Genomic DNA, 13150 nt, shown 5'->3' on the forward strand with positions numbered 1-13150 from the left:
ATGGTTCATGAAAAATGATTTTCCCTGTTGACCACATCTTTGTCTTTAGAACCTCTGAGCTGCATATCCTAATGTGTTGGTAGTTACAACTGTTTTGTTTTTTTTCCCCCACAAAAGCCAGGCTAACTCCTACCTTTCCTATAAGTGATTTCAGTTTCTCTCTGAATTAATCTGCTGGGACAGTTGAAGAAGAGAAGCGGATCATACTCTGGGTGGGCATTGTCAGCTCATCAGCTCAGGTTTTATCTGAAGCTGGTGCATGAGTTTAGGGAGACGAAAGAGGAACTCTTTGCTTTGGGGAAGGAAGGGATGGCAGTCACGATGCAAACCCCTTTTTTGTGGATTACATACTGCATTGCATCTTTTTTTTTTCATTGAGCAGTCAGACACTCATTGGAAAATGCTTCTTTCAATGGCTACTGTACCAGGGTCGTGGACACTTCCAGTGCTTGCTTCAGTTAAGTCTCCATCACGTTGTGTAGTACCTCCTGGGTGTGGTTATGCATTTTCCATAAGCATTAAAGTCTCAACCACAGTACCAAGAGTCAGAATTCAATTGATACATTTGTGCCACTGCACGTGGCTTCAGGCTTTTGTGTATTCTCTGACTCTTTCTGTATTGGTAGGGCGCAGCAGTTAGTGTTGCCACCTCACAGCAAGAGGCTCTTTCTTTTGGCTCTTGGCCGAGGTGCCTTCTGTGCAAGAGTGTGCATGACCTCCCTGTTTTCATGTGGGTTTCCTCTGAATGCTGCGGTTTCTTCGCACATTCCAAAGACATGCGTCTGGAGCGTTTCTCCCCTGGCCTCTTCTGAAAATGGGCTTTGTCCAAGTCGGACTTTTCCAGCAAACAAAAATAAATAAAATTTACTGACTGGGATTCAGACAAATTGTTGACTGCTCATGGAGGCTTCTCTTCTAGATCAGCCAATGTTGTGAACATATCTGTTATATCTCTAAAATCAAGGACCTTACTTGAATAGTTAGATACTTGCTGAGAGAATCCCTCTAGATATTTCTAGATGTCAGAGTGCCTCCAAGTCCAGGCAGTGTTTGTGTAGTGCTTGTTTATCAGCATGTCTATCAAATTTAGTTTTTATTTCTTGCTTTTTGGGAGATGTGCTAACGAGTGGTTGGAGATGAGCTGGATGCCTCCTAGGGAATAGTTGTGCTGATAATGTGATTTTACAAGTACCAGTACTAGGTGTGCTTTCCCCCAAGCAGTGGAGCTTTTGAAGAAAAAAAATGTTAAGTGGTGATTGTTGGAAAGGATGAGTCCAGCCTTTGACCCATCAAGGAGGGTCTCCTATTAGATTAGCTGATATTGTAAGAGCATCTTTTATATAATGAAAAGTGCTTCTCACTGGAGTCACCTACCCTCATTTGTAGAGGCAGTACTTGATTTTTAATGCCTACACATTCAGTTGGCAGTAATTTAGTAAAGTGGAAACTCCATGGAAAGAAATCTCATGGAGATTATCAATAGAGAGATGGTAAACCCCCAGACACTGGACCCAACCCAGTTTGGTTTCGTCAGGGGCAGATCATGCCTGCTCAACCTGGTGGACTTCTTTGAGAAGGTCATCAAAGCAATGGATGAGGCAAAATCATTCACACTACCTACCTTTACCTGGTCAGGGTATTTGACACAATATCCCACTGGTGCATTGTTGACAAACTCAAGAGTTTAGGTACAAACCCGTATGTCACCTTGTGGATAGCCAACTGGCTCACAGACAGGACCCAGGAAGTTAGAATTGGGGAGTTCACCTCTACAAAGAGGCCAGTCACAAGTGGAGTCCCTCAGGGATTAGTCCTTGGACTTCTCCTTTTTGGCATTTGCGGCTCAGAAGTCAAGGCCAGTGTCAGTGGTCTCTGGCTGACTAAATCTACAGATGATTGCAAATTAAGAGCAGTCATTGAATCTCACACTGTCACAAATGTTCTCCAGGAGGGCCTGACACAGACAAACAACTGGTGTCAGAGTCATGGACTAAAACTAAATGCCAAGAAAATCATAGTAGTATCCTTTGGGAAATCATCCATCCCTGGTAACTATCATGCTGACAACACACCGCTTAGTTGACCCAGTAGTCAGGGACTTGGGGACACACTTTATTAGTAATCTAGCCTTTGATCATCAGATGTCTACAGTGATGAGGAAATCATTCTACATTGCACAACTTATAAACAAAGGTATGGCATTTAAGTTCAAGGAAGTCATTGTTCCCCAGTATTCGGCATTCATCAGACCTGTCATTGGAGTACAATGCCCTCTTTGGTATGTACCTAACCAGGCATATCCAACAAGTGGAACATCCACTAAGGTTCCTCACTAAAAGAATACAGGGCGTAAGTAATATGTCCTATGCAGACTGCCTCAAGGCCCTATCCCTGTATTCCATCTCCTACAGGCTTTTGAGGGGAGATCTCTGCCTGGCATACAGGGCATTGTCAGACTGTACTCTGATGGACCTCCTGCATATCTACAAAACAGACAGTACCAGAATTACCTGTTCTAAAACATTGCCTGTGATATAAGTAGGACCTGCTGGAGAGATAGGTATGTATCACAGACACTACCCCATCTATGGAACAGGCTACCCATCCATGTGCGGCAGAGTTCTTCCCTAATCCAATCCAAGTGCAACTTGGACAATTGGATGGGAAACCAGAAATTCATCCCTGGTTTGGCACCTGTGTCACTGATGCAAACAGTTAACCTGTAAATGGTTCATCTCCAGGGCCCATGCTTACACTTATCAAGGGTATCAGAACTTGTCAGAGGTTTGGGATGCATGGCTAGGCTTAAAAAGGCCCTTGTGGTTGTTAGTCTGGTAAACACCTACAGTAGATATAAAATGTTTACAGACACCTGTTAAAATGCCAGGTTTTTGTGATATAAAAAAATGAGATCACAATAAATAATTTCAAAACATTTTCCACCTTTAGTTTGACCTACAACCTGTACAATTCAATTGAGAAACAAATCTGTTAGGGGAAAAAATATAAATAGATTAAAAAAAAAAACGTAAAATAAGCTGGTTACATAAGTGTGCACACCCTTAAATTAATACTTTGTTGAAGCACCTTTTAATTACTGCATTCAGTCTTCTTGAGTAGGATTCAGCATGGCACATCTTGACTTGGCAATATTTGCCCCCACTCTTCCTTGCAGAAGTATTCCAAATCTGTCAGATTGCAAGGGCATCTGTTGTCCACAGCCGTCTCTGATCACCCCACAGGTTTTCTATTGGATTTAGGTCTGGGCTGTGGCTAGGCCATTCCAAAACTTTAATTTTCTTCTGGTGAAGCCATTCTTTTGTTGATTTGGATGTATGCTTGGGGGTCATTGTCATGTTGAAAGGTGAAATACCTCTTCATCTTCAGCTTTCTAGCAGACGATTGAAGGTTTTGGGCCAAAAGTGACTGGTATTTGGAACTGTTCATAATTCCCTCCACCTTGACTAAAGCGCCAGTTCCAGCTGAAGAAAATCAACCCCAAAGCATGATACTACCACCACTATGCTTCACCATGGGGATGTTGTTCTTTTGGTGATGCAAAGTGTTTTTTTGTGCCATACGTACCTTTTGGAATTGTGGCCAAAAAGTTCAACCTTGGTCTCATCCGACCATAACACATTTTCCCACATACTTTTGGGAGACTTGATATATTATTTAGCAAATTTTAGCTGGGCCTGATTTTTTTCTGTGTAAGAAAAGGCTTCTGTATTGCAACCCTACCCTATAGCCCAGACATGGAGAATACGGGACATTGTTGTCATATGTAGTACACAACCAGTCCTTGTACTTGCCAGAAATTCCTGCAGCTCCTTCAGTGTTGCTGTAGGTCTCTTGGCAGCCTCTCTGACCAGTTTTCATCTGGAGGGACTCCAGTTCTTTGCAGTGTCAGTGTTGTCCCATATTTTCTTCACTTTTTGATGACTGTCTTCACTGAGTTTCATGGTATATCCAATACTGTGGAAATTTTTTTGCACCCTTCTCCTAACAGATGCCTTTCAACAATGAGCCCTTTGATGCTTTGTAAGTTCTCTGCAAACCATGGCTTTTGCTGTAGTAGGCAACCGAGTATATGTCAGGAAAATCCTACTAGGACAGCTGAACTTTATGAACTTTATTTGGGGTTAATCAGAGTCTCTTTAATTCATGGCAGGTGTGTACCCAAGAAGACTGAATGCTGTAATTAAATGAAAAGGTGTTTTTAAGTATTAGTTTAAGGGTGTTCATACTTATGCAACCAGCTTATTGTACTTTTTTTAATTTTTTATATTTTTTCCCCTAACAGATTTGTTTGTTTTTCAATTGAATTGTACAGGTTATAGGTCACATTAAAGGTGGGAAATGTTTTGAAATGATTTATTGTGGTCTCATTTGTTTTATATCGCAAAAAACTGGTATTTTAACAGGGGTGTGTAAACTTTTTATATCCACTGTATGAACCTAAGTGTGTGGTTGTGTTGACTAGGTTCAATGGGCAGCCTAAGCACTGGAACTAGTTTGGGTGGGGAGAGGAATGAAAGGGCAACACTTCACAAACAGGGAGATGGATGACAAATGTGCTGGGAGGCATGTAGCTACCATATTGCTGGTGTATAACATAGAGCATACCAGGTCACGAATGGAGGGTGGGACAGCAGAGGAGGTTCCTTGTAGTGTGTCCTGTTACATGCTTCTTAAGGGTGATACTGCAGAGGCATTGTACAACTGTAGAGGTGAGGCATAGCCTTGTAGTGTCCCACTGCATGCTTCTGGAGGGTAGGACCCTAAGACAGGCATGCTACCACAGTGGTGAGAGTTGGCTTGTGAGAGTTTATCTGTAAAGGAAACAAGCCTTGAACCAGTATACAGTGGGTGGGTAGGCCTTAAAGTCATCCAGCTGCATTATAATGGTCCACCCCCAGAAGTTTGAATCTCCGTCTTTGGCAGTTGTAGGATAATGTATGGGCTGATGGGACAACTGGGGGAAGACCTGATGGCTAGAAAAGGGCAGCACCATAGGCAAAAAATAAATATATAAATATATATATATATATATATATATATATATATATATATATATAGCTATCTATATATATTTGGTAAAGTGACATGGACATCGAGTGAGTAATTAATTCATTTATTTATTTTGATTGGTTTTACCCCCACTGTTGGTTGATAATCATCTTAATCCAAGACAGTAGCCTCATTCATTTCCCATCAGCGTAACAAGAATCATCCAGCAGGAGTCATCATTTAGCCAGCCATCGAGGGTGGTCTGAGCTTTTTGCCTGCTCTTAGCCCTACTTCACATGTACCCTGTGAAGCTGTGGGCAGGGATGTGTAGTGGGCTGACCAAAGAGGACATCCCCTCACTTCCATAAGTGGCATTCTTCCAAAGTACTTGGCAGTGGTTTCTTTGGTATTTACCAGGGAAATCTCACTGCTGTGTTTACCCTCCCCTCCCCAAGTGTATATAACCCTCCCCTACTCCTGAAAGTGGTGAGCAAGCCATGTTCTTTTACACCCCCCCCAATTGTCTCCTTCAGTGTAGTGCTGCTAATTGAACCCCAGTCACCTGGGTCATAGCTAGGAACCATCCCTCTGCATCATAGAACCAGTTTGACTTTATTTTTAATGAGGTTAGAAAATTGTTGCAGTTGTCCGTGCCACGCTACTTTTTATTACTGAGCTGTTGTAGTGTAGAGAGAGAAGTTTGGTAACTGGTTCTTCATTTGTAACAGAAATGCTGATTTTTGCATACATTTTTATACCGTATAAGAGTATGAGAACAGACATTTTATTACATACTTCATAGTGGAGCATTGTTCTGACATCTACCTAAAGTTTCATCTAAATCATGCACAGGTTGCAATGCACCGTCTCAGTAGTCAGCATAAAAGCAATGGAAAAGTATGTTTGCACAACAGATGGAGTCTACATGCTTCCTTAGGGTCCGCAAGAAGGTGCGTCAGAAGTAGAAGCATTGACATTAATGGCTGCATTGAAGGGATCTCTACATTGTAATGAACTGTGCCACCTATGAAAATAGACTAAACCACAGTGCGCAGTCTTATAGTCAACCCTTTGTCACAGTTACTTGTAGTATTATGGCACCCTAAAATGAATACAATAAAATAAAACTGGCTAACATGAGCTGGAATGGTCCGGCTCTCTTGCCTGTAAAAATAAAAGTAAATAAACCTTTTGCGTATTCCTTTTTGTTTTACAGTTAGAACCTGACACCTGCTTAGAGTTAACCTCATAGGCTTTCATACTTTGTATTTAGCTGTTACTTTAAGTACCATGTGAAACGTGCCAAAGTGGTTAGGTTACACTGATTTGCACAGGTAGAAAAAATATGATGATGATAGTTTCTGTTCTTGTAGATAAAATGTAACTGTTTACTGTTTCTCTGTCGTATAGTTTTTCCTGTATGATGACGATGCTTTTGATCCTGGGACTGTACCTTCAAAGGCAGCAGATATTGCTTCGCAGAAAAAAGTGGCACTACCATCTTCTAGTGGTTTTGGTGGCAGCAAGCCATCAGAGTTTCCAACTGCAAAGTAGGTGGTTGTATAAATGTAGTAATTATATGTAGTTGCTTTTCATCTTTTTCTTGGCTCTTAATATCTCCAGAATTCCCATCCTTAGTGGACACAATTGCTTGTGGTCACATACACAACAAAATGTTGGCTTATAATTTGTCTAACAGGGGTCAGATACCATGTGTCTCTGAAAAAAATATTTTGTTTTAAATTTTATGTACTTACTGTTTGTTAACAGGGGTAATGGACTCTTCCATAAGGGCCATTTCAGCTACACCCTAGGTCAGAGGCGCAAAGGAAGAGCAAACCATATGTGAGATCAAATGTATACAAAACAAGTTCTGTATTACACCAAGATGCTGTTGTCCAGAAAAGGTAAAAATTCAATTCAAAAGATACAGTTTGAATGAGAAAATGCAACATGAAAACTTAATGTAAGGTCAAAGAAAGTAAGTTGCACCTACCTGTTGTGGCATAGTCAAGTATGACTATGGGCCAGACTAAAAAAAAAAACTTGCTCTTAGTGTAACTGATTTACTCTAGTTTAAGGCTGCCCTGATTACAAAAGCAGGCCTACACCTGGACCCTGATTACAAGACTTGCTGGGGGACCCAAGTTGATAGCAATCTCTCCTTTGAAAACCACATTGCCAAAGTGGTTAGAAAGACCTTCTACATAGCCCACCTCATCACAAAGGGTTTCACATGTAGATCAAGAGAGGTAATCGTGCCCCTTTATTCATCCCTCATCAGGCCCATCATAGAATACAATGCCCCTTTTGGGATGTACCTTACCCGACACCTGCAGCAATTAGAAAGACCCCAAAAGTATCTCACCAAGAGGATCAAGGGTCTCAAACAGATGCCATATGCTGCTCGGTTAACAAAAACTCCAGCTCTACTCAGTTGCATACTGCCTACTTCGAGGCGATCTATGCCTGACATACAGAGCTATGTCAAATCCAGAATTAATGGACATGCTCCATCTCAGTAAATCTAAATCCCTTAGAGCCACACGCTCGAGGGACTTGAACCTCAGCACAGAAATAAATAGAACTTGCTGGAGGGACAGGTTCATAACCCAGAGGCTCCCTTCGCTCTGGAATAGAATTCCAGTTCATGTGAGGCAGAGCACCTCACTGAATCTCTTCAAGAGGAATCTCGATAAGTGGATGGGGGATCGTAGGTTTGTCCCAGGGATTGCTCCCGTGTCACTATTAGACAGAGGCACATTATATTCAAATCAAGGGGTGGCGTAAGCCATACAGAATCGGGCTAGGCTTATAATTGCCCCAGGGCAGATAGCCTAGTATGGACCTATGATGTAAGTGACTTACTAGAACAAGTCACTTATACCAAGAGCAGGTATTAGATAAAGACTTAAACCATTAGCAAGTCTTGGAATCTGGCTGTATAATGCAGCTGAAATCTGTACATGGAGTCTGCCAGTAAGATCATTAAAGTTAGAAATATTGTTGTATCAATGCCCAAGTCCAAACATAGGTTGGAATTTGGGCATATGAAACAGTTATGTAAAGTTTAGCAGTTCTAAAGCATATAAGGTTTCATTGACATGAAACTGATTCAGAAATTACTTGGAGGTCAGAACTGTGCTGTATCAGGACCCGAATGTTAAGCTAGTGCCCCATTGCATGATACATTACCAAACTGTGAGTCTTGACTTAGGCCTGTGCCACCCCTTGTTGGACTTTTATTAAGCAAAGAGCTGCATACAACCAGGTAAGAAGTATTTTGGCATCCACAGTATGTAGCCGCAAGTAAATGCAGTGAGAGGACCAGATTATCTGGACTTTACTCCATCTTTAAGCCTAAACAATGAAATAATCTTAACAGCATGCCCCATAATTGTGTAGAGCAGAAAAGCATGAATTAAACAAGTTAAGTAGTTGAAGACGGTGTATACTAGTGTATGTTGTGTGGATATTACATCTACAGAGTACTAGTACTCTGACCTATAAACATGGTGTAAGGTTTGGCCTAAAATGTTTTAGGTCTATATGTCCCAGATCTTTGGTCCTAAGACTAAAAAAGAATGATCACTTGATTTGACTCTACATTATAGATGATCTTTAGTCATCAAGTTATCCGCTTATAAGCTATATTTTGTATAGGGCTGATTTGCTGGCAGGAAGATAAAAAATTGAATGTGACAGGTGAAAAGCAGAGCTTGGTGTAACACCACTTTTTATACCCGGTGGGGAAGGATTAGGTACCTAGTCTGATTTGAAAAGACCAGCAAACCAGTTGTCAGCACTTCAGCCAAAGGCTTATTTATCCTATAACATTAACAAGCTTGTTGTTGTTAAACAAATCAAGTGCTTTGTTAAGGTCTTTTCATAGGTGTGTACTAGGCTAATGGCCCTGGAGCCTTTACACGCCTATCCCATAGAAGTGCCCTGGCATTGTGCCTTCCGACGTTATTTCCCAGTTCCTCTAGCAAATAGAGCCACTGGAGTGATCCCCCGGGGTGAACTTTCTATTACCCATCCACTCATCAAGATTTCTCTTGAAGAGGGACAGCGAGGTGCTCTGCTTGACATGTATGGGAATTCTCTTCCAGAGCATGGGCAGTCTCTGGGTGAGGAACCTGTCCCTCCAGCATGTCCTGTTGATTGTGGTAATGAGGTTGAGGTCTCTGGAGCGTGTGGTGCAGAGGGATTGGGATTTCTTTAGATGGAGCATTTCAACAGAGCTGGGTCAGACATGGCTTTATAAGTCAAGCAGAGATCGCCTGTAAGTAGGCAATATATGAGAGAGAATAGCTGGAGTCCTTTGAGTCTGTCTGTGTAGGACATGTGTTTAATGCCTAGTATCCTCTTCGTGAGGTACTTCTGTGGCCTCTCCAGCTTTTGCAGGTGTCTAGTGAGGTTCTTGCCAAATGAGGCATTATACTCGATGATTGGTCTAATGAGGGAAGAGCAGAGAGGGACAGTGACCTATTTCTTTCTGGATGCAAAACCCTTGGTAATGAGATGTGCCACATAGAAGGATTTTCTGACCATAGTGGCAATGTGGTGGTCGAAGGAGAGGTTGCTGTCAACCTGCATCCCCAGATCTCTTATAAAACCTTCAGTGTTCAATGGGCTCCCATAGATGTGGTAATTAGTGGGAACGGAGTTTTTACCAAAGGGGATGACTACGCATTTTTTGGTGTTTAAGCTTAAGGGCGTGGTTTTGACACCAGCCATTGGTCTCAGTGAGGCCTTTCTGTAGGGTGTCTGCATCAGTTGGGGAGTTAATGGCTCCCAGCTTGCATTCATCTGCAAACTTTGTCATCCAGAGTCCCTTTGTGTTGGCCTGGACTTCTGAGAAGTAGATGCCGAACAGGAGAGGACCCAGGACTGATCCCTGTGGGACTCCACTTGTGACTGATCGGCAGTTTAACTTGGAGTCTGCTACTTTCGCACTGTGTGTTCTACCTATGAGCCAATTTGCAAACCACCTAGTGATACAGGCATTTATGCCTAGTTTGGTGAGTTTGTCAATAATTCCTGAGTGAGGAATGGTATTAAAAGCCTTGGCCAGATCGAGGTAGGCTGTATGCACTGCCTTAACTACTTCCACAGCCCTGGTGACTGACTCCAAGTAGTCAACCAGGTTGAGCAGGCATGATCTCCCTTTCACAAAGCCAAATTGCGCGGGGTTTAGAGTTTGGAGATTTCCTATATCTTTGTTAATCAGTTCCATGATGTGTTCCATAGCTTTGCATATCAGACTCGTCAGGCTAATGGGGCGATAGTTCCCAGGGTCTGAAGTTGCTCCCCCTTTATGGAGAGGGATGACTGTAGCAGTGCACCATTCGGTAGGGACAAAGCCTGAAGTGAGGCTGCAACTGAACAGGGCACACAGATTGGTGACAGTTTGCTTTGTAGTTCATGTAGAACACAGCCAGAGATATTATCGGGTCCCATGGAAGCTGTATTCCTGGCCTTGGACAATGCAGCTTTAACCCTTGCTGCAATAATGCTGGGTGCCTGGCATTCTTCTGGTGTTATGATTGGTCCTTTGGGGGGGGGGTAAAGTTTGCACTGAATCTGTCTGCCAATATGTTGGCAATATCTGTTGGCTCAATGTAGGATGTACCATTGTACAGTAACTCAGAGCAAATCTGGGTATTGCCATGGAAGTTCTTGATATAACTATAGAAGGTTTTGTGATTGTTCTTAGTGTCTGCCGCAATTCTGCCTTCATAGCTGGCTTTGGAGGATTTGATGAGGAATCTCAACTTTTTGTTGACGCTAATAAGGGAGTTTTTCCAGTCTTGGGACTTCACCTTTTTTTGCAACAGTTTCTTCCCTCTGTTGTAGAGTTTATTAATGGCAGAGGACCACCAGATTGGCTTCCTTTTTTTGGAGGAGAACATCTTGGTTCTGTGCAGATGTTCGTACAATACATTGGTGTATGATTCGGCAGTCATGCAGCTATTTTCCATTGGAATGGGTACCATGAAGTTAGCTACCTCTGTTTAGGAGCCCAAAGTCAGCTTTGGAAATGTTCGAGTTGGTTACCTTTGCGGGGGGTGTGGGTGAAATGTGGATTTCCATGGTGATTAGTTTATGATCACATGTGACTAGGGAGGGATTGACTATTGGTGTAGAGCAACGGTCACCCATGTTAGTAACAACCAGGTCAAGGATGTTGCTTCCTCTAGTGGCAGTTAGAATGAGCTGGTCCAAGGCATTGTAACTGATAAATTCCAGGAAGCATTGGGCCAGTGTATTGGCGCTTGAGTAGTTTTCCCTGTTTTTGGAGGGGTAGTTGAAGTCTCCTAGTATAAAAGTGTTGGGGTGGACCGTGATAGATTCTAGGGTGCTTAGGAACGTGGAGTGAGAGTCTAGGGACATGATTCAGGACTTTAGCAGGCTATGACCTGGATCACCGTCTTACCCAATGTTAGTTGCACCTGAAGTATCTCAGATGCGTTATGCTGGGCTAGTAGTCTGGAGGTGTGCATATCCTTTATGAATATGGAGACACAGCCACCTTTGGAGCTTTGGTCCCTGTTTTGGGGTTGAAAGATGTGGAATGAGTTATAGCCTGGTAGCGCAGGGGTGCTCTCTGCTGCTGTATACCAGGTCTCCGTTACAGCAGAAATGTTTATGTTCTCCATTTTGAGGAGTGCTTTGAGCGAGTGCATCTTCAGATTTAGACTTCTAGCATTGAGCAGCATGACCCTTAGATTGCATTTATTTATAGCTGTTACAGTGGTAATTTGGTCTTTGGAACGTCAAATAAAAAAGGCAGTATAGGGGTGCCAAGAGCCTTAGCCAGTACCATGAAACCCAGGGGTGACAGAAGTAGGCCATCTCTGGCAAAGCATCGAGGTCGGTCAGTCATGTCATCCCAAGCAGACAGATACTGGATCCCCGTAGAATGACACCAGAAACATAGCCAATTGTTGAAGTCAAATCATTTTTTGTTTGTACTGCGGTATTATTCTGGGTGACAGTAGGATACTGTTCAGGGCTAGGGTTATACGTGCCTGGGCCATATAATCTGACAGCTTGACCATATCTCTTTTCATGTAGTCCAGGGAGGTGCGTATCAGGTCATTCACACCCATATGGACAATGACAGAGTCATACTTGTACTTGTTGTGGAGTGACCTGAGTGTGTGTTGTGTCAGATTCTGACACCTGATAGACAGCTGACTGTTATTCAACCTAGTGAGTGGGACATCTGTGTACTTCACTATTAGTCACCTATGATTAGTGTATTGGGAAAGGTGTTTACCCATAGGGTCTTAGGTTGACGGGCACACTGTGGAAGTGAGCTGTGTGTCCTGTGGTTTGTGCTGTGTTGTGGTGGTGGAGTGCATTTCTGCCTTGAAGGTCTCTGTTGTTTGGGTAAATTTCAGTTGAGAGGCTCCGTGAAGGTGGTTGTGTGGTTTGTGCTTCTATTTGAGAGCTGTGATGGTGGGTGTTCTGGAGCGATATGTGTTCCAGGTGCTGTGGTGCAGGTGTTGACCTTCTCTCAACCAGGTAGTCTGGTCTTGGTTGGAGAATGCCTAGCTTCCAGTTTGGTGATATAAGTGATCTCTCACATGTTTGTGTGTTGGGAGGTCAGAGGAGAGGTTTGTCTGTGTACATGAGGCAGTTGCTACACTGCCTCAGAATACCCAAGTGTACCAGGTTAATAGGAGAAAGCACAGGGAACTGCCCTTTAATCATGCCAGGAGGGGTGGTTGTAACCAAGTACTGGAGCTATTTCCGTGAAGAACTACTAGTGCTGATGGCACTTAGGTGTGCTACAGTAATTGCTACAAAAACCTGTTGAAGTGTAAAGAGATTAAGCTATTTGAAGTGCAAGAGAGAGAGAACTAGCAAGATCTAAGGGAAAAACTGAAGAGCAGAGTTTCTGAACCAGTAATAGCTTACCTCAGCTCTGCGCTGCTGTGCTGAACTTAAACAAGTGCAAACCCTTGCAAACGTGGGCTTTTAAACCAGATAGTTGAAAGGGATGGAAAAACCTGCCCAAACAGCCAATAAACTACAATTTCTGGGCCAGAAACCACTCCTGTTGTGGTAGAGAGACTTCCTAGTGCTTACCACTCCCACTGATAAACTAGGTGGTTTCCCTCCAACACAG

The 13150-nt window shown here is 42.9% G+C and overlaps 1 protein-coding gene across 4 annotated transcripts in view; it reads left to right on the forward strand.

Annotated features, from left to right (window-relative positions):
- Positions 1-13150, forward strand: part of SLC4A2 (solute carrier family 4 member 2) — a 2370566-nt gene that overhangs the window by 1670954 nt on the left and 686462 nt on the right. For all 4 annotated transcript variants that reach the window (XM_044067584.1, XM_044067586.1, XM_044067587.1 and 1 more), the window contains one exon: positions 6421-6560. In XM_044067584.1, the coding sequence (XP_043923519.1) occupies positions 6421-6560 (140 nt within the window). The remainder of the gene's footprint in view (positions 1-6420; positions 6561-13150) is intronic.

This window comes from Protopterus annectens, chromosome 3.part1 (genome assembly GCF_019279795.1).
Source record: "Protopterus annectens isolate FY-2018-M chromosome 3.part1, PAN1.0, whole genome shotgun sequence".
In the NCBI taxonomy this organism is placed as follows: Eukaryota; Metazoa; Chordata; order Ceratodontiformes; family Protopteridae; genus Protopterus; species Protopterus annectens.